Here is a 19996-nt window from a genome sequence, read left to right on the forward strand (position 1 = left end):
CAGCGATTCCTGGGCAGTTTTCAAAGCGGGGAGGCAGCGCTGGGAGCTGCTGTCCCTGCACTCCTCAGGCTCCCATCCAGCCTGGCCGTGATTCCCCCAGCGGGCAGGAAAGATCCTCCCCGCCCGGCTCCTGCAGGGAACGGGGCAGCAATTAGAGGTTTTAAAGTGAAAAAAAAAAAAAAAAAAAAAAAAAAAAAAAAAGTTTGGAGTAGTTAATTACACAGCGCTTCATTCAAATCCTCCTGCAAATCTGATTTTGTTGGCCTCACTCCCCGGCCCAGGACAGTGTGGGGTTTGCTGCCCTCAGCTTTGCATTGCTTTTGGGGCTCTCGGTCCTTTCTCTGCCTTTGCTTACAGAAAAATCTGCTTTTGACGGCAGGATATCCCTGCCCTGTTCCAGCACAGGCAGCAGGGCAGCCCTGGGGGCCAAAGCAGTGTCCAGCTGCTCCAGGGGCTGGCAGAGCATCCCAGAGAAATGGGATGTCCAGGGGATGGACAGGTGGCTGTGCAGAGGAGGAAGATGAAGGGAAGGAAAAAGAGAAGGAGAGGATGAAGAGGAGGAGAAGAGCAGCACCCAGTAGCTCAGTGCAGTGCAGTCTGACTGACTCCAGGACTGCTGGATGCTGTGACAGAAGCACCTGCAAAGAAACCTGAGTTAAATGTGGTTTATGTTGCTGTAATTATGCTGCTTAGAAAATATGGAATGCATCTCAAAGTCTGGGTTATTTTCTTTTTATATATATATATATATATAAAATTTATTTATTATTATTTTTTATTTTTTGTTTGAGACTTTTGTCCCAGCGCTTTCTCTCCATGTGGAAAGGTTTCAGGCAGGTTCTCCCTGTGTACACCCCCGGGGAACTCCATCCAGGGTTTGATTTCCGTGTCCCATCCGCATTCCTGCGGCGAGCCCCAGCCCCGGGGGCCGGGAGCAGGGAGGCGCTGCCCTGGGGACAGGCTGGGACAGGAGCCGTGTGTGCCACATCCCTGAGCTGCCCCGGGAGCGCCGCAAGCCCGGGGATTTCGGGCAAAGGCACGGAAAGGGGAGCGCGGTTTCCCCGGGGCTCTGCGGGCAGGGGTTATTTTAGTCCTGGGGTGACTCACACTTATCCCGGTGTGACTCACGGGGCGCTGGGGCCGCTCGGGGATGTGGCACACACGGCACAGCACAGCACAGCACACACGGCTCTCCCCACACAGGGAGCAGCAGAGCTCAGGGAATCGCCTCTCCGGCCCCTCCGCAGGTGCAGCATCACAAGCAGCGCTCTGACACCAATGTTTCATGGGGAAGTTGGGTTAAATAAACGATCCCCAAGTGCCGGGTGTTGGAAGGGAGGCTCAGCCCCGGCGACAGGGAGCTGCTCACTTTCTTTGCAGCTCCTGGTGCTGCCCGAGCTCATCCACCCCGGGCAGGAAAAGCCCAGCCCCGGCACTGGGAATCAGCTCTCCCGTACGGCCCGAGCAGCCTGGAAAAGTTTGCTTTTCCAGCATCGCTTTCCAACAAACAGCAAATCCTACAGATTTCTTCTTGGCACGGAGGGGAGCGTTTTTACAGCGATTGGTTTTCTCTGTGAGATTCAGAGAAAAGCTGAAAGGCTGTTCCCTCTTCCAGGAATCCCGGCGAGCACAGGTCGTTCCGTGTCGGGACGGTGCTGCCAGCACTGCCCGCATCCCGCCCGGGGCTCGGGGGGCGGACACGGCTCGGAGGGGACACAGGGTGGGGGGACACAGGGTGATGGGGGATCTCCTCTGCCCCGTCCTGGCCGCGGGGATGCCGCCTGCGCTCTCCGGAGCCCCGGTCCGTGCCGGTGCCGGTGTGCCGGTGTGCCGTGTGCCGGTGTGCCGGTGTGCCGGTGTGCCGGTGTGCCGGTGTGCCGTGTGCCGGTGTGCCGGTGTGCCGGTGTGTCGGTGTGCCGGTGTGCCGGTGCCGGCCGGGCCGTGCGGTGCCGGTGGGGGCCGCAGGGATGCGCTGCTCTGCTCTGCGCTGCGGCGGCGGGAGCGGAGCCGTGGGAGGCGGCGGGGGCGGCCCCGCTAATTGCATAACCGGGACGTCAATGCCGGCGGGAGCGCGGGGGAAGCGCGGGAAGATGGCGCTCCCCGCCCGGCCCCCGTAGCGCCCCGAGCGCCCGCTGAGCGCCCGCTGAGCGCGGGGGGCACCGCGGTAAGGGCGGCCCCGGCACCGGCACCGGCACCGGGCGGGACGGGCGGGAGGGCGGACGGACGGACAGACGGACGGACAGACGGCGCCGCGGCCGCCTTTGAATGAGCCAATGGCGGCGGGGCCGCCGCTCGGGGCTGCCCGCGGCCACCCCGGCAGGTGCCACCGGGGAGCGGCACCGGAGCGGCCTGCAGCCCCACACCGGGCGGTGTCCGCGGGGCAGAGCGGCGGGAGGAGCCCCGGGGAGGGAGCGGAGCCGCGGGAGCCCCCCGGGAAGGGAGGGAAGCGCGGGGGGCTGCGGGGACCCGGCGGGAGCCGTGCCGGGACTGCGGGGAGCGCCGGGCTTTGCCGCGGGTGGGATGGTCTGCCCGGCCCGGGGCTCTCGGGGACCGGAGAGTCCTCAGGGATGGCACAGGGGACTCGTGGCGCCCTGAGGCCACACGTGCGGCCCTGACGGGAGCGCCCAGGGGAGAAAAGTCCCCTCCGAGCGGTTTCCTCTGCGATGGCAGCTCTGCCGTGGGAGGTTTCTTTGCCTCCTGCCCCCCAAACCTCGTGGCGGTGACATTTGGCCGCCCGGGCCGGCTCGCTGTGGGTGGTGCTGGCACATCCCCGCTCCCGCAGCGGGCCCGGTGCTTCGGGAACCCGCAAAACAGCGCGGAAATCCTGATTGAAAAATCGCAGTAAATTTAAAGCTTTTATTCCTTTACGCGCCCCTTCCCAAAACAGAACCACGCGGCCCCCCAGCGCTGTGGGAGCCTGCCGGGGATAAATTCCTTCTTGTTCACTAGTAGCAAAGATTTTGGCTGCTCCTTGGATTTCGTGGAAAGGAACCTTTCTCACCAGCTCTGTTTTGCAGTGTCCTGAGCCCCTGCTGGTGGGGCTGAAGCACCTCCAGAGAAAACGCTCAGGGATGCTGTGCCCGGGGGGCGGGTGACAGTGTGTGTGTGTCCCCGCAGTGACAGTGTGTGTGTCCCCAGGTGACAGTGTGTGTGTGTCCCCGCAGTGACAGTGTGTGTGTGTCCCCGCAGTGACAGTGTGTGTGTGTCCCCAGGTGACAGTGTGTGTGTCCCCGCAGTGACAGTGTGTGTGTGTCCCCGCAGTGACAGTGTGTGTGTGTCCCCGCAGGTGACAGTGTGTGTGTCCCCGCAGTGACAGTGTGTGTGTCCCCGCAGTGACAGTGTGTGTGTGTCCCCAGGTGACAGTGTGTGTGTCCCCGCAGTGACAGTGTGTGTGTGTCCCCGCAGGTGACAGTGTGTGTGTCCCCGCAGTGACAGTGTGTGTGTCCCCGCAGGTGACAGTGTGTGTGTCCCCGCAGTGACAGTGTGTGTGTGTCCCCGCAGTGACAGTGTGTGTGTCCCCGCAGTGACAGTGTGTGTGTCCCCGCAGTGACAGTGTGTGTGTGTCCCCGCAGTGACAGTGTGTGTGTGTGTCCCCGCAGTGACAGTGTGTGTGTGTGTCCCCGCAGTGGTAGTGTGTGTGTGTCCCCGCAGGTGACAGTGTGTGTGTGTCCCCGCAGTGACAGTGTGTGTGTGTGTCCCCGCAGGTGACAGTGTGTGTGTGTGTCCCCAGGTGACAGTGTGTGTGTGTCCCCGCAGTGACAGTGTGTGTGTGTCCCCGCAGGTGACAGTGTGTGTGTCCCCGCAGGTGACAGTGTGTGTGTGTCCCCGCAGTGACAGTGTGTGTGTGTCCCCGCAGGTGACAGTGTGTGTGTCCCCAGGTGACAGTGTGTGTGTGTCCCCGCAGTGACAGTGTGTGTGTGTCCCCAGGTGACAGTGTGTGTGTCCCCGCAGGGACAGTGTGTGTGTGTCCCCGCAGTGACAGTGTGTGGTGTGTCCCCGCAGTGACAGCGGCTGTGTCCCCAGGTGACAGCGGCTGTGTCCCCGCAGTGACAGTGTGTGTGTCCCTGCAGGTGACAGTGTGTGTGTGTCCCCAGGTGACAGTGTGTGTGTGTCCCCGCAGTGACAGTGTGTGTGTGTCCCCCCGCAGGTGACAGCGGGTGTGTCCCCAGGTGACAGTGTGTGTGTGTCCCCGCAGGTGACAGTGGCTGTGTCCCCGCAGTGACAGTGTGTGTGTGTCCCCAGGTGACAGTGTGTGTGTCCCCGCAGGTGACAGTGTGTGTGTGTCCCCAGGTGACAGTGTGTGTGTCCCCGCAGTGACAGTGTGTGTGTCCCCAGGTGACAGTGTGTGGTGTGTCCCCGCAGTGACAGCGGCTGTGTCCCCAGGTGACAGCGGCTGTGTCCCCGCAGGTGACAGCGGCTGTGTCCCCGCAGGCCGTGCCGATGGAGAGCCCCGAGCTGAGCCCGCTGCTCCGGGATGTGTTCCCGGGCCGTGTCCAGGCGGGGGCGGGCCCGGCGCGGAGGGGCAGCGGCTGCCGGGAGCTGATGGTCCGGCTGAGCGAGGGGCAGTACGTGCTGTGCCGCTGGACCGACGGCCTCTACTACCTCGGCAAGATCAAGAGGGTAACGTGGGATGCGGGAGAAGCCGCGGCGGGGCCGGGGCCGTTCCCTGGCTCGGTTTGTGGCTGCAGTGTCAGCAGGACATTTGGGGTTGACATCCTGCCCCAAAGCTGACCGCCCGCAGCCCCCAGAGACAGGAGCAGAAGGGCTGGGGGTGGGAACTGACCCACAACCCTCGTTCCCGCTCTCTCCCGGCAGGTGAGCGGCTCCAAGCAGAGCTGCCTGGTCACCTTTGAGGATAACTCCAAGTACTGGGTGCTCTGGAAGGACATCCAGCATGGTGAGTGCTGCCCGGCCTCCCTTTCCCCTTTCCCGCTGGGGAAACCCTCCCCAGCAGCACGGGAACCTGTCACCCTGTCCCACAGCCGGTGTCCCGGGGGAGGAGCCCAAGTGCAGCATCTGCCTGGGGAAGAAATCGGGCCCCAGGAACGAGATCCTCATCTGCGGGAAGTGCGGGCTGGGTGAGTGAGTGCGGTGTCGCTCCCGGGCGGGGCTGGGCGCGGCCCCGCGGCGCTGATGCCCGTCCCTCCCGCAGGTTATCACCAGCAGTGCCACATCCCGGTGGCCAGCGGCGCCGAGGGCCCGCTGGGGACTCCCTGGTTCTGCCGCCGCTGCATTTTCGCCCTGGCCGTGCGGGTGAGTGAGTTCCCCCTCCCGGCACAGCGGGCAGGACGCGGTCCCCGGGTGGCTGAGCTGAGCCCTGGTCCCTGTCTGACCCACAGAAAGGGGGTGCCCTGAAGAAAGGAGCCATCGCCAGGACGCTGCAGGCCGTGAAGATGGTGCTGTCCTACAACCCCGAGCTGCTGGAGTGGGACTCCCCACACCGCACCAACCAGCAGCAGTGCTACTGCTACTGCGGGGGGCCCGGAGAGTAAGGCCCTGCCCGCCTGGCACGATGGGTTTTATGGGAAAAGGAAGATCAGGGTGGGGGTGTTTGATCCTGGGGCCAGCAGCTTTGCTCCCCACGCTGCCTCTGCCATCTGGGTCCCCAGAAATGCCAATTAGGGACACACTTTCCCTCCCTGGCTGAGAGGGGCTGGGGTAGTGGCTGCCACACGCTGCCCTCAGTGTCACCGTTCTGTCCCCCCCAGGTGGTACCTGAAGATGCTGCAGTGCTACCGCTGCCGGCAGTGGTTCCACGAGGCCTGCACCCAGTGCCTCAGCGACCCCATGATGTTTGGGGACAGGTATGAGCCCTCTGGGCCTTGCTGAGGTGGCTCCAAGGGGGGGAATCATGGACACGACCCAGCTGTGTGTCCCTGATCCATCCCACACCCACAGGGATCAGGTGGCCCTGTCCCACAGAGCCCCACTCCCCAGGCCTTGCTGTCACTGTTGTCACTGTTCCTGGCTCCTCCCTGGGCCCTGCAAGGCTGTAGGGCTGATCCTCCCCCCCAGCATTGTCCCTGATGTTTTCCAGGTTCTATGTGTTTTTCTGCTCCGTGTGCAACCAGGGACCAGAGTACATCAAGCGCCTGCCCTTGAGATGGTGAGGAACGGGCTCTGCCTCCTTTGGGACGTGCCCAGGTGGCTCTGGGACACCCTGCAAGTGTTCAAGTCCAGGCGGGACAGAGCTTGGAGCAACCTGGTCTAGTGGAAGGTGTCCCTGGCTGTAGCAGGGGGCAGGACTGGATGGTTTTCCAGCCTCCTTCCAACACAAAGTGTTCTAGGACTGTGTGTTTGGGTTTTTCCCGGCTGCAGGCAGTGTCCCATCTCTGCCTAAAGCTCAAGGGATGCTGTCCTGGCTGTGGCATCCACTGGGATCCACCTCTGGGCTGAGCTGCTTCCCCTGTGAAGGTCCCAGAGATGGCTTTGGGAGCTGCAGTGGCCCTGGCAGAGCAGGGCACGGTGGTGGCCCCGTCCTGCTGACCCTGTGTCTCTCTGTGCTGCAGGGTGGACATCGTCCATCTCGCCCTCTACAACCTGGGTGTGCAGAGCAAGAAGAAGTACTTTGACTTCGAGGAGATCTTGGCCTTTGTGAACCACCACTGGGACCCTCTGCAGCTGGGGAAGGTACAAACACATCCTGGGGTTTGGGGTTTGTTTGGGATCCCCGGGAGCGACAGTGCCAGCCCCGGGTGGCTCTGGCCAGGCCTGGGCTCCCTCCCTCCCTCCCTCCCCGGCCTCGGGCAGGAGCCGAAAGCCGAAAGAGTTCGGGTTCCCCCGTCTGTTTGGATTTTGTATGAGCAGAGCGGGCACTGAGCCCTGCCCGGCCCTGTCCCGCAGCTCACGGGCACCCCCATCTCCGAGCGCGGCCCGCACCTCCTCAACGCCCTCAACAGCTACAAGAGCCGGTGAGTCCCGGCCCGGGGCGGGCACAGGCCACAGGCCACGGGCCACAGGCCACAGGAGCTCCGGTGCCAGCCCGGCTCAGGGCCGCCCCCTCCCCGCTGCCGCCCAGGTTTCTGTGCGGGAAGGAGATCAAAAAGAAGAAATGCATCTTCCGCCTGCGGATCCGCGTCCCCCCGAATCCCCCCAGCAAGGTGCTGCCGGAGAAAGCCCCCGGCGAGGGCGAGAGCGGCTCCTGCGAGCTGAAGAAGAGGGGGAAAAGCAGATATTCCCAGCCGGACGGGTGAGTGGCCCCGCTGCCCCGGACACTCCCTGAGCAGCGGCGCCGCTGCCCGCGCCCCCCTCACGGCCTGTTTGCAGCCTCCAGCAGCAGAAGCGGCGAGCGCGGCGCAGGAGGGCCAAGTTCCTGCTGGAGGATGCCATTCCCAGCGTGAGTCCTTCACCCCCTCCTCCTGGGAGCCAGGCCGAGATTTGGGGACTGCCCAGCCCTGGGGCCGCCCGAGTTCTGTCCAGGGAGAGCTCCTGTCCCCTCCTGTGGGCAGGGACAGCCCCTGTCCCCTCCTGTCCCCTCCTGCGGGCAGGGAGAGCCCCTGTCCCTCGCTCTGGGGACTGTCACAGCCCAGGGCCGGGGGAAGGAGAGCGGTGGCCCCGGGCACAGGGTGGCAGTGCTGGGGTGTGCGGGGCCTGTGCCAGGCAGTGAGGAGTGAGCTTGTTTTTGGGACAGAGTGACTTCACCTCGGCCTGGAGCACCAATCACCACCTGGCCAGCATCTTCGACTTCACTCTGGATGAGATCCAGAGCCTGAAGAGGTCCGTGCTGCTGGGGCAGGGGTGTGGGGCCCGGGTGCTGCCTGTGCCGGGCTGGGGGCAGTGCTGTCCCAGCCTGTCCCATCCCACCCCATCCCCTCCACAGTGCCAGCTCAGGACAGACCTTCCTGTCGGATGTGGACTCCACAGATGCCACCAGCACCTCGGGCTCAGCCACCACCAGCCTTTCCTACGAGTCCAGGTGAGGACTGTGCCCCTTGCCCCTTCTGGAGGGGTCCCGGTGGCACGGCCGGGGGGGGAGGCCCCTCTTCATGTCCCACCCTGGGGAGTGGGACAGAATATTCTGTGTCCCAGAACGGGCTGGGGGTCCCAGAGTGACACTTGAGTTCTCAGGACCGGAATTGTCTTTGCTCCTGTCCCCCAAATTCCCGGTGTGCCCCCTCCAGAGCCCAGCACGGGGGTGGGGGGCACATTTTGGGTGCTGCCCTGACTCCTGCCCCGTGCAGCAGGACCGTGGGCAGCCGCAAGCGCAAACTGGCGGCCCCAGCCTACGCCTCGGGGGCCAAGAGGAGCCGGGGCCAGCTGGGCCCCAACACCCCCGAGGGCAGCGAGGCCGCGCCCGGCCCCGACCGCCCCGACGGCGGCATCGACAGCCACACCTTCGAGAGCATCAGCGAGGACGACTCCTCGCTGTCCCACCTCAAGTCCTCCATCAGCAGCTACTTCGGGGCCGCGGGCCGGCTGGTGTGCGGGGAGAAGTACCAGGTGCTGGCCCGGAGGGTGACGCTGGAGGGGAAGGTGCAGTACCTGGTGGAGTGGGAAGGCACGACCCCTTACTGAGCCCCCGCCAGCCCAAAGCCTCTCCCGGAGCCAAAGCAGAGGAGATGGGGCTGCTGGGGCAGCCCGTGGGGCATAGGAGAGGTGCTGGTCCCTCCCCTCGGCCGGCAGCCCTGCCCAGGGATGAGACCTCAAGCCCTGACAGTCTCTCTTTTTTTTTTTTTTTTTTTTTCAATGTTAAATTTTTAGTTCCTTGGCTGTGTCTATGCAGAGCGTGGCCCAGCCGTGCCCTCCTGGTCAGAGCAGGGAGGGGCTCTGGCCCTTCCAGAAGGGTCCCCCTGGCACAGCTGGAGCAGCTGTTTGGGGGCACCCACACCCTGCTCACACTGAGGGCCCTCGGCCTGGCTCATCCCGGTGTCCCAGCCTGGCCGAGCAGCCTCCAGGGGCTCCTGCTGCCAAAACACCAACCCCTCCTCATCCCTGGGCTCCCACAGCTTGTCCCTGTGCCCATGGGGACAGCTCTTCCACCTCATCCTGAATCCATTCATTAAAGGAATGTGGTTTGTTTTCAGATGAGGGGAAAATGCCCCCAGAGCAGCCCTGCTGCAGCCATGGGGTTGATGTGCTCTCACCCCACAACCTGGACTGTGTGTGGGGCTGCACCAGCCTCATTTCCCTGTTCTGACAATCATGATCTTAGGAAGAGATCATAAAAAAAATTCCTTCTTTGCCTTAATACCACCGTGGGCACTTCACAGACTGGAGCCCAAGGCCTTTGTTTCTACAGGAATCTTCATCCCAAATGTGCCAAACCAGCAGACAAACCAAAAAAAGGCTGAAGAGGACAGTGAGGGCAGGGGGAAGGGGCTGTACTGGGGTATCTGTGACCATCCCTCTGGCCAGCCCTGTGCCCTCCTGGCTGTGCTCCTCTCCTAGTGGTGATGTTTGTGAGCACTGGATTGATTTGTCTGCAGGAGAGAAGGAGCAGCTCCCTCCTTTAACAAAGCAATACTGCCAGCTTGGGCAGGAGCAGAGCAGTTGGCTTTTTAAAGATTCCAATATCAGATAGATGTATTAGATTTTTTTTTTTCCTTTAGAGAGAGGGAGAGAGATATATTTTTTAATGTCCCCTCATCTCTCCCCCATCCCACTGTGGCTGTCCCAGGGATGGAGGGTGGGCCACGCTGGTCCTGTCCATCAGCAGATCCTGTCCTGTCCTACCTGTGCCTGTGGGATCTCGGCTCACCTGGAACAGAGTGTCCCTGTCCTTTTGGGAGAGGTGCTGCCACATCTCCCCCAACCCTGGCAGGGAGGTGTCCAGCAGCTGGAGAACTCCCTGTCCTGCCTTAGCTTTGTCCTTGAAGGATCACTTCAAATATTTCCCTTTCTTAGTGCCTGTGGAGCTGTGCCAGGGCTGAGCAGGGTTGTGCCTGTGGGATGTGCCAGTGGACATCACACTCATGGATGCACCCACAGGATGTGGCCCTGGCTCATCTCTGCTCCCTCTCTGTTCCCTCTCCTCCTCTCCTGGCTTCTTGCAGAGAATTGAATGTGGAGCCTCTAAAAGTATTTTTGTTGCAGAGTATATTTTGCATTCGCTATAATAGAGATTATAACAACCCTGTGCACCTTCTGATCTCTGAGTTCAGGTTGCTGCTTGTAAGCAACTCTCGTTGTAATTAATATGTCTGATGTACAATTAAAAAGTGGGGGTTTTTTTCAACGTCACTGGTTTTTTTTTGTACTGTGAGGATTCCTGGGTTGGGATGCCCAGTGCCCACACGGGGCAGCTGGTGCTGGGTTGTGTTCTGTGCCCTGAGCTGTGCAAAGCCCAGGCCAGGCCTTTCCCCCTGCCCAGCTGTGACCACAACAGCCTGCCCAGGTAAGAAACACTCCTGTTTATTCCCAGCCCTGTAAATAACTCCAAAATATCCCAGAAGTTACATCCCACAAACCACTAACACCAGGAGCTTTTTACAAAGCTCCACTCAGCACAAAGCCGCTGCTCAGGTGGGGATGGGGACACGGGGCCAGGGCAGTGTCGTGGTCCCTGAGCTGGCTGGGGATGTTTCCCAGCTCATCCCAGCTCTGTGACGGAGTCTGTGTGTGCTGCTGGAGGAATTTGCTGCTTGCTTGGATTATTTGGGGCTCCAGCAGCCTGGCACGGCCACATCCTGCAGCCCCGGGCTGGGGAAGGAGGCAGGGCAGGGCTCAGGGCTGCCCGTGGGGGCACAGGACACCGCGGGGACCGCCAGGACACGACTCCCGGCTCGAATTCGCCCCGGGTGTCCTGACAGGAACATCTCTGCCTATCCTCATCCACAGTTTTTGGTGCCCGGCTCAGCCTGCAGCTGCTCTGGGCTGCTCAGCGCTCCCGGAGCAGGGGAAATTTCCCAATCCCGAGCCCCTATTCCACAGCAAACCCCAGAATATAAAAGGTGCCTCCCGCGCCGCTCAGCAGGGTCCCGGAATTCCCAAAAACGAGCTGCACTCTCCTTTCTCAGTCCCGTGGGACGTTCTCCCCTATCCATCGGAGGTAGAGAGGGTTCCCTTGGTCGATGGGCAGGCTGATGATGTCGGGGATTTCAAAGGGGTGAATGGATCTGAAGTGGAAACAGGCGCGGAGGGGCAGAGTCAGCCCTGCCCCGCGCCCTCCGCGCTTCAAAGCGCCCGCAGCTCCTTCTTGTGCCGCGGGAATTCTGCTTTGAATTTGGGCTTTACCGCACACTGCCGGGGGCCTGGCCCCGAGCTGAGCGTGCTCCCCGCTCGGGAAATGCAGGAAATCCTGTCAGGGAATAACCCGTGTGAGGAGGAGAATCCCTCCCCGGTGAAGCCCAGCAGTTGAGATTTCTGCCACCTTTTAATTTTTTTTTTTTTTTTTTTTTTTTTTTTTTTTTTTTTTTTTTTTTCTTTTCTTTTCTTTTCTTTTTTTCTGATGCCACCTCTGGGTTTTTCTGGCTTGTAAGAGACAGCAGGAGCACTAAACCCTCCCTCCCCCGGGTGGGAAGGGGCTCAAGGGACTCCCAAAGCTGGAGCAGGAGGTGACAGCCTACCTGGGGTGGGACACCCAGTGCTCCTCTGGAGCCTCACCTGATGTAGTTGGACAATTCCCCTATTTTGGACGTCCTTGTTTTCACCAGCTGAGGAGAGTAAAAAACCAAAACAAGCCCCAAGGGAGATGTGAAGGGATGGAGGGATCCTGGTGTGCAGCTACACTGCCCCCACCCAGCACGGCCAGAGCTGTGCCAGGAGCTCTTCCAGGGCTCTTCCCTGAGGGATGTTCCCAAACCCAGCAGGTTGGTGCCACCCTCCCCAAACCTCCCCAAACCTCCCTGCAGCCCCTTTCAGCTGGGGCCCTTTGCCACTGGGATTTTTTGTGATTAGGGAATGATCACTTACCAGCAGTATTTCAGTGGATTCTTCCAGTTCCCCTTTCCAGAAATACCTGGATTGAAAAGAAAAGAAAAGAAAAGCAGCATCAGCAAACCCAGCCCTGGCTGCAGCTGTGCCAACCCTTGGGTGACTTCCCCTGCTCGGTGCTTTTTTTGCATGTAGCCATTTCTTTACAAAGTGGCTCAAGAAGCATTGCTGGCCCCAAGACTGCTGAGCACTGGGGTGAGCACTCCTAGATTTTTTAAAAATTATTTCTTTATTATATTATTTTATTTATTTTGCCCAATGGGACTGGCAGGGCAAATTTTAATGGGGCTGGGCTATCCTGTGGTGAGCAGTGACAGGGGCACAGTGCCTGCAGGGATTGTGGCTGAGCTTTCTTCCTCTCTTTCCCTGCGGGAGAGGAGCTGCACTTCTCATGAGTCAGACGTGACCTTTCTAAACATTTCCCCTGCCAGGAGCCCGTCCTGATCTCATCTGCCTGCAGGGCTCCTGCTCCAGGGAGGCGTCTCCGTGCCTCCTGAGCAGGGCACGGAGCAGGATCCAGCTGGAGCTGCCAGGGCTGTGCAGGAGCAGCTCTGCCCCAGGGTTTGGGTTTGTAGGAGGTGATGGATAAGGGAATAAAGGAATTACTGGGTTTGCCCTCAGGGGGGATGCACTGTGGGGATCCCCTCCTGAGGGATGCTGTGGTGGGATCAGCTCCTCATTTCTTCCAGGGGGTTTCTGTGAGGAAAAGCTGTTTTGGGGCTTTGCTCTTGGACCCCTCTAACAAGTGCAGTCCCTTTGCATGGACAGCTGAGGACACCTGCAGAGCAGGGCTGGGCCTGTTCCAAGGTCAAACCTGCTGTTCTTCCTGCCTGAAAAAGCTGCTGAATTTTGTAAAGGCCTTTTCTGGTCCCTACCTTGGCTGCTTTTTAGAACCTCTAATAACAGGGACCATGTCCTCAGGACCACAAACCCTAAATTGCTGTATGTCTGTGTCACCAAGTAACCAATAAATGAATGATCCCCAGGGGCAGTCAGAGCATCTCTGCTCCTCAGTGAGAGCTCTGAGCACGGTGAGACTCATCCCCACCACCTGCAACAACAAACAGACCCAGCAGCCTGCTGGAGACCGTGTCCATCCCCTCCTTCCCTCCCTGCAGAGCCCAGGTTTGCCTCCTCTGCTGGGGAATATCCAGCCCAAACTCACAGGGCCGAGCTCTTGGGCAGGATGTTCACGTAGGCAGCCAGTTTCTTATCCATGATGGCCCTGGGGGAGACAGGAGAGGAGTCAGTGCCAGCCCAGCTCAGTGCTCACCCCCAGCCATGGGGACATTCCTTTGTGCTGCCCCAGGACTGGCAGCAGCAGCTTTGACATTGGAGATACAGAATTTTGGGTTACTTATTACCCCGAGGAAACAGAGGCAAAGGTGAACTTTGGCTGGAGATAGTTCAGATCAGGCTCTCCTGGCAGGGCTCTGGGACCCTCCCTGTGCTGAGGGGGCAGTTTGGGTGTTTCTCCTGGCCTGGAGGACCCTGCCCAGTGCCAGCCCTGTGCTCCTCTGGCTGTGGGGTCACCAGGGCAGGGACTGAACTGTGGGAATACAAAAACCTGGCCCGGGATGGACAGGAAGGGGTTTGTCTGCCACTGTCCAACTGTTCCCCTTCCTGCCAGAGCAGCCTAAATGTGCAGCTTGTTAAATTAACGACATCAAGGTTTTTCAACCCAAAATCTGTCCTAGAAATCTGCAGCCCAAATGAATTCCTTCCCTTGGGCTGCCTCTGTTGGTTGTGGGCTGGTTTGTTATTGCAGAGCTGCTCAGGGCTGCCAGCAAAAGTGATACTTCAGAGATTACAGAGCACTGGAGCAATCACAGGGAGGATTTTTAGAAGAAAAATGTTGTGTTTTGTGACCAGAGCAGTGTCTGGCCCTTGTCACAGAGGTGGCAGCTGTCCCTTCAGGCAGGGCACCAGGGACTCCACCTTTGGTTTTCTCTAAGACTGCCTTGGGGGGACCATGGCTGGAGAGGAAAAGCACCCCAGGAGGCTCAGGGTTGTTTGCTCTCCCCATGTGCAGGCAGTTCCAGGCATTTAATGCTCATGGAGCATCTTGAGTTAATCTTTAGACCAACAAAGTGCAGCAGCACGAGCAGAGCCACCCCTGCTGTGCCTGTTGTGTCACACATGGCACAAATCAGTTTGGATTTGCTGCCTGCAACTTGCAAACCCCTTTAGCACTGGAGCCTCTTGGTTTCAGTGCTCTGTCCCAATAAATTAAGATCCTAAGTGAGATCCTGAACTCTGTCCCAGCAACAAGAGGCCACCAGGGGAACAGAGAACACTGTAAAGAGCTGAATGTGATCTGTGGAAAATGTCTGCATAATACATGATAGCTCTGGGGTGGGCACTTGGTTGTGTGTTTCTTTTTCTGTGCCTCACAGTAGACCCTGAAGTGAGACAGATTAAATATTAATAAGCAGAAAAGCAAAGAAAATGATAAGCACAAATCTAAGGCAGCAGTGGGGCAAGTTGGGTGACAGCACCGAGCCAAGGGGGTCAGCTCCTCCCAGGACAGCCAAGAAGGTCTTGAAATGCTGAATTCTACCTGCAGCTCTTTCGCTTTCCCAAAGCTTGAACCCCTTCTCCTTAAACCAGTGGAAAATTTCCTTGCAAATGATCCGAGTGAGTGCTCCACTGAGCAGTGCAAAGGAAGAATAAACACGACAGCACAGGAAACAGCAGTGGGGGAAAATGAGTGTACAAGTCCTGTGTCATCCCCTGCAACCAGGACTCATTGCTCCCAATCCCAGAACAAAGGAGTAATTACTCCACCAGTAAAACCACAACCAAAGTAGACATATCTCAGTGAGGGGGAGTGATTTATCCCCTCTCCCTTCCCTGCAAGATGAGGAACAAAGAGTGGAAAGCATTTGCAAGGCTGTTAAGATGAGGCATTTTCAGGAACTAAAGCTCTTTTCATCAGGTACAGTTGCTTTTTTTTTTTTTTTTTTAGGAGACACCGAGCAGTGCAGACATAATTCTATTTGAATTTCTTCATACAGTTGCAGTATTTACGGTGACACAAACTCCCTTTCAGTAGCCTGTCAGCTCCTGAACATGCTTGAGAGCACTTTGCTGGAGATGGAGGGGTTTTGGCAGCAGCAGGGCAGCAGGAAAACAGTGCAGGAGGTGTTGCAGGAAACTTCACCGTCCATCATAAACACTTCCCCAGTCAACACGGGTTCAGTTCTTTGAACAGACCATCCATTGAGTTAGGGACTGACAGACGTGTGAAAAAAAAAAACAACCCTGTGTGCAAAGTATCATCCAAAGTATCTCAGATATTAAAAAAGAAGAAGGGAAAAATCGAGGAGAAGCCCTCATTCCCTGAAGTCTGCCTGGTGAGCAGAGTGGTGCCTCACAAGGGTTTGTTGTGGGCTCCTTTCATACTTTATTTTCATGTCAGAGCTCTGTGCTTTGTCCCTCTCTATAAATATCCCTCCTGGCATTTTGTTGTCTCTGTTGCTCTAGAGAGGAACAAAGACTGTGGCAGATCAGAGAACACCAGGCTGGAGCTTAATCAATCTGAGAACCCAGAAATTCAGGGTTGTGAAAATGGGTCTTGAAAATGCAAGGCAGTGAAATAAATTGAGAATTGCTCACTATTACCATGGCATTGACTGCAGAGGCAAATGTCAGCTTTCCTTGGGACAGAGCAGCTCTTGGCAAGGGGTTTGTGATACAGAGTCAGTGGAGAGGTGTGGGCTTAATATTTCTGGGTCTGAGAGATTTCAGCCTGCTGGCAGCTGCTGACTTTTCCCAAGTAAAATTTCTCAAGAAAGTTTCTTCTCAAAACAGTCTTGGCAAATAACTCTCCTTTCTCAAAACCATCTTTCTCCAGGTGGGGTTTTGCTGCTCCAGACATCACTGTAGGACACGAAAGAAAGACTCCAAATATTTCAGAAGGCAAAGAGCATAGAAAAACAAGCATTATTTTCTAATTCTTACTACCTTTTCTAAGGTGTTCTGATGCAGACTTAACATGGTTGGTGAATGGGAATGACACCTCTCTAATGCCATGGGTTAAACCAAAGAAACAGCAAAACCTCACCTGGAGAAAGATGGTTTTGAGAAAGGAGAGTTCTTTGCCAAGATTGTTTTGAGAAAAAGCTTTCTTGAGAATTTTTTCCTTGAGAAAAAGTCAGCAGCTGCCAGCAGGCTAAAATCTCTCAGACCCAGAAATATCAGGCCCAAAGAGAGGAGCATTGCTTGGGTATCACAAGAAAGGTTTGGGTTGGGAGAGACCTTAAATCTTATGTCACTCCAGCCCTGCCACGAGCAGAGACACCTTCCATTATCCCAGGCTGCTCCGAACCCTGCCCTGGGACACTCCCAGGGATCCAGGGACAGCCACAGCTGCTCTTCCAGGGCTTCACTCCCTTAGAAATGCAAAGCACAGAGTGACAAGGGAATATTGAGCATTTGGGAGCAGTGAGGCAGGCGAGCAGGGGAGGGAGGAGTCCGTACCTGGCGATGTCCCTGGCGATGTGCTCGTTGAGGCAGGTGACGAAGGCGATGGAATGTGTCCCCGGGATGTAGCTGCCGGTGACAGCCGAGTGCAGCTGCAGGGCCAGGCCCCAGAGCAGGGGGGACATGAGCACCAGCAGCGTCAGCACCTCGGAGAGAACACCAGCAGGTGAAATAATGCACCTTGGAAAACGGCATTTGCATCGGCTGTGACTCCAGGGACATTCCCAGGCTCCTCTCAACGCTGCAGGAACCAGTTAAATTAAATTAAGGTGAGAACCTGCTCCTAGGGGGATTCATTCCCTTCCAAGAGGGCCAAGCTTGTGCTCAGGGCAGCAGAGGGGCACTTTAAGGCTGTATCAGCCCAGGGATGCCCAGGACTGTGGGAGGTCACCCCCAGACTAACGGGGGGTTACAGAGCCCAGCACCAAACCACAGCAGCCAGGAGTGGTTTTCTGAAGAAGAATAAGGAGCTAAGACATGGAATGTCTCGGTTTCTAGAGAAAAAAAAGAACAAGAAGGGAATGGCTGCCTCACCCAGGACATCTCTCCTGCTCAGGACACATCTGTAGCCATCCTTTAGCTGTGTGCCAGGGGTGTCCATCCCTCTGGGAAATGGGGGGACAAGATCCCCTTCCTCCCTGGGGATGTGGGCAGGGAAAAGCAGGATGTCAGTGATTTGTCCATGGGAAACACATTTGGTGCCAGGACATGAGGAATTTCCATCCTGCCCTGTCAGGTTATTCTCTGTGCAGCCCACCCAGCCTCACACCCGACTTCAAGGCAGTTTTTAAATTTATCTCAATGATCTGCTGATAAAAGCCCAGTGAGTGAACCAGGACCCTGTGGGGCACAGAAATGTCAGTGTGCACAGCCCAGGTCTGCAGGGCTCACAAACACCAAGGCTCTGCAGCAACAAGTGGGGTTTGCTGGGCAGGAGCTGCTGTTCCTGGCAAGGCCCTTCACTGCTGTTTGTGCTCACACGCCATCAACAGCCTCCCAAAAATATCCTTATCCCAGCAGGGTGCTGGGGGAATGGGGAGGTTAATTTGGGGTGCTGAGGAGCAGCTGAAGGATGGTGCCAGCCTGGACTGCAGTGCCTTCCCTTTGTCTTTTGTTTTGTTTTTGACATAAACAGCATCTGGCCCTGATTCAGCTGCAGTGATGAAAAAAATGCTCAGAAGACTAAGAATATATTCCTTTTTCTGACTTATTTCCACCCTCCTTTTTCCTCTGAAAAACCTGCCATTACAGCACTAATGTAGAAATCTCTCTCTTTTTTCCTTTTTTTTTTTTTTTTTTTTTTTTTTTAATTGAATTAAAAATCTCTCTTGTCACCACAAAGCCAGGAGCTCCTTCTCATTTGGAAAATGACTGATGTTCTGTATTACTTGTCTCCTCTTTCCCAACCCATTTGAGGAAATATTCTTTTTTACCACAAGACTTCTCATCATCATTTTTAGAGCTCCTTCTGTGCTCTCTTTTTCCCACTAAGCCATTTAACAAATATTATACAACAAATCCCAGAAGCTACTCAGTGAGTTACGAGCCAAACAGAGATGTGCTGATGTACCTATTTTTCCAGATTAAAATGTAATCATGCTCCTTGCTCAGGAAAAAAACAACAAACATCCAACCTGTTCAGCCTGCTGATCATTAATCTTCTTGTAAGATGTATGTGCATGTGATGAGGAAATCCCCAGGATCACTTCTGATTGAATATTAGTGCAAGCATGAACACTATCTTGTTTTTTTTTCCTGTTTTTCCCTTTTTTTTTATGAAAAGGAAGATTTTCTCCCCTTTTTTCTTCCAGAATATTTGTATTTGCCAAGGGCTGGTGCAAAAGAGGAGTGAAATGTCAGGATTCCTGCCTGAAAAACCAATTAAACTCATGATTGCCAAAATACTGCAGGGAACAAAACTGAAAACACCCCTGTGAGGATTTAAGAACTTCACTGAAAAGCAGCGAGCAGCAAAAATGCCAGTTTAGTGCAGAGAGACTCAGATTTCTGCAACACTTCTTTTGGCTTTGGTGAACTAAAACCAGCTTTAGGTTTAGAATCACCACACTAAGACTTCTGGCTTAGTTTTGATGAGTTTCTGTTAAAAACCCCCAACTGAACAGCACCACCTGAACACGACTTGTGGTGATGCTGAGCGTAAAATAACTTTAACTTGAAAATTTGCCTCTCTCACAGCAGATACAGGGAGTCCACCCCTCCTGCACGATGGTTTCGGGGAGAGATTTGCTAACACAAAGGTACAGGCAGAGATTTCTGTGGTTGCTTGGCGTGGGTTCGTGTCTGCTGTGCTCCGCAGGGAATGTCTGTGTCCTGTATCCCCATCCCATCCCTGTGTCCTGTATCCCCCCCATCCCATCCCTGTGTCCTGTATCCCCATCCCATTCCTGTGTCCATCCCATCCCTGTGTCCTGTATCTCCATCCCTGTGTCCATCCCATACCCCTGTCCCATATCCCCATCCCATCTCCGTGTCCTGTATCCCCCATCCCAGCTGTGTGTCCATTCCCATCCCCATGTCCATCCCAGCTGTGTATCCATCCATCCATCCCTGTGTCCATCTCATCCCCATGTCCATCCCAGCTGTGTGTCCATCCCTCATCCCATCCCTGTGTCCATCCCAGCCGTTTGTCCATCCCATCCCCATGTCCATCCCCATCCCCGTGTCCATCCCAGCTGTGTCCATCCATCCCTGTGTCCATCCCATCCCTGTGGTCACCCCCATCCTAGCCCCGTGTCCATCTCAGCTGTGTGTCCACCCCACCCCCGCATCCCCCCCGCCCGGCCCCCATCCCATCCCATCCCATCCCATCCCATCCCATCCCATCCCATCCCATCCCATCCCATCCCATCCCATCCCACCCCATCCGCACTCACCATCAGGGCGGTGGCGCGGGCGGGCCGGGGGCAGCCCTGGGCAGGGGGGTGCAGGGGGCAGCGCTGGCTCAGCCCCTCCATGTCGGCCGGGCCCTCCACCTGCTCTGCCCGAGCGGGAGCGCTGCCCGGGCGGCCGGCACTGACTCTGACTCCTCCTCTCCTTCCTCCTCTCCTCCTCCTCCTCTCCTTCCCCCGCCCTGCAGGGGGTGTGGGGACAAGGGACAGCGCGGTGTGTCCCCACCTGCCCCCCCGCCCCGCACCTGCCGGGCCTGCAGAGCCGGGGGGACAAATATCGGGGGTTTGCACCCCAAAAGTGGGATCCCACCCGAGTGCTGGGGTCAGAGTGTCCGCACCAGCATCTGCTGGGATCTCCCGGCGCTGGAACCCTCCCAGTGCCGTCCCCGCTGCTCTGAGACCTGCCCATGCCATTTGTCGCCCTTTATTTGATTTCTCTGTCTATAAAATTGTTATTTTCCCGGATTTTCGGTTGAAGCTCTTTGGATAGAAAGCAGCTGGCAGGTGCTGGGTCCTGGCGCGGTGTTCGGACCCAAAATCTCCTGTAAGGGAGGCGGGGCAGAGGAGCCGAGCTCTATTTCTGTCTATTTATTTATTTATTTTGTCACTTTTATAACTTTTTTGTAGCCCGTGTAACTTTTTACCGTCCCCCCGTCTGTTCCCATAATCTGCCAGGGGAATTCACTCCTCGCCGTGTTTATTTGGGGGATGTAATGTCCCGCAGAGCTGGA

At 57.1% G+C, this 19996-nt stretch overlaps 2 protein-coding genes across 5 annotated transcripts; one reads left to right on the top strand and one right to left on the bottom strand.

The window, feature by feature from the left end:
• Nucleotides 1-4440: 4440 nt before the first annotated feature.
• Nucleotides 4441-9439, top strand: PHF19 (PHD finger protein 19; the record flags this gene model as incomplete). Of its 2 annotated transcripts, none has more annotated exons than XM_083875791.1 (14): nt 4441-4620; nt 4816-4897; nt 4983-5078; nt 5153-5253; nt 5340-5488; nt 5709-5804; nt 6038-6106; nt 6510-6630; nt 6844-6911; nt 7019-7189; nt 7267-7336; nt 7631-7716; nt 7820-7915; nt 8184-9439. In XM_083875791.1, 14 exons carry the CDS (start codon nt 4441-4443, stop codon nt 8512-8514), a joined length of 1716 nt encoding a protein of 571 aa, XP_083731917.1. In that variant the 3' UTR covers nt 8515-9439. The 2 variants fall into 2 exon arrangements, with proteins under 2 accessions (XP_083731917.1, XP_083731918.1); XM_083875792.1 differs by having other exon boundaries at nt 4531-4620; nt 8181-9439.
• A 579-nt stretch (nt 9440-10018) lies between these two features.
• On the bottom strand, nt 10019-19373 carry LOC310917493 (protein CutA homolog). Of its 3 annotated transcripts, none has more exons than XM_083875794.1 (6): nt 19251-19373; nt 16354-16502; nt 13037-13096; nt 11851-11896; nt 11542-11591; nt 10019-11054 (listed from the first exon to the last, which is right to left on the bottom strand). In XM_083875794.1, the coding sequence occupies exons 1-6, from the start codon at nt 19329-19331 to the stop codon at nt 10952-10954; spliced, it is 489 nt and encodes a 162-aa protein (XP_083731920.1). In that variant the 5' UTR covers nt 19332-19373; the 3' UTR covers nt 10019-10951. The 3 variants fall into 3 exon arrangements, with proteins under 3 accessions (XP_083731920.1, XP_083731919.1, XP_083731921.1); XM_083875793.1 differs by lacking the exon at nt 19251-19373 and adding an exon at nt 16891-18934 and having other exon boundaries at nt 16354-16597; XM_083875795.1 differs by lacking the exon at nt 19251-19373 and adding an exon at nt 16891-18930.
• Nucleotides 19374-19996: the final 623 nt, after the last annotated feature.

The sequence above is a fragment of the Zosterops lateralis genome (assembly GCF_965231275.1).
Source record: "Zosterops lateralis genome assembly, chromosome: 20".
Classification (NCBI taxonomy): domain Eukaryota; kingdom Metazoa; phylum Chordata; class Aves; order Passeriformes; family Zosteropidae; genus Zosterops; species Zosterops lateralis.

Coding starts and splice junctions, on each gene's coding strand:
- LOC310917493 (XM_083875793.1), bottom strand. CDS start 16,957: ATGGACACCCCTGGCACACAGCTAAAGGATGGCTACAGATGTGTCCTG. Junction 11,897..13,036: donor CTGCCCAAGAGCTCGGCCCT/GTGAGTTTGGGC, acceptor TTTTCAATCCAG/GTATTTCTGGAAAGGGGAAC. Junction 11,592..11,850: donor AATCCACTGAAATACTGCTG/GTAAGTGATCAT, acceptor TACTCTCCTCAG/CTGGTGAAAACAAGGACGTC.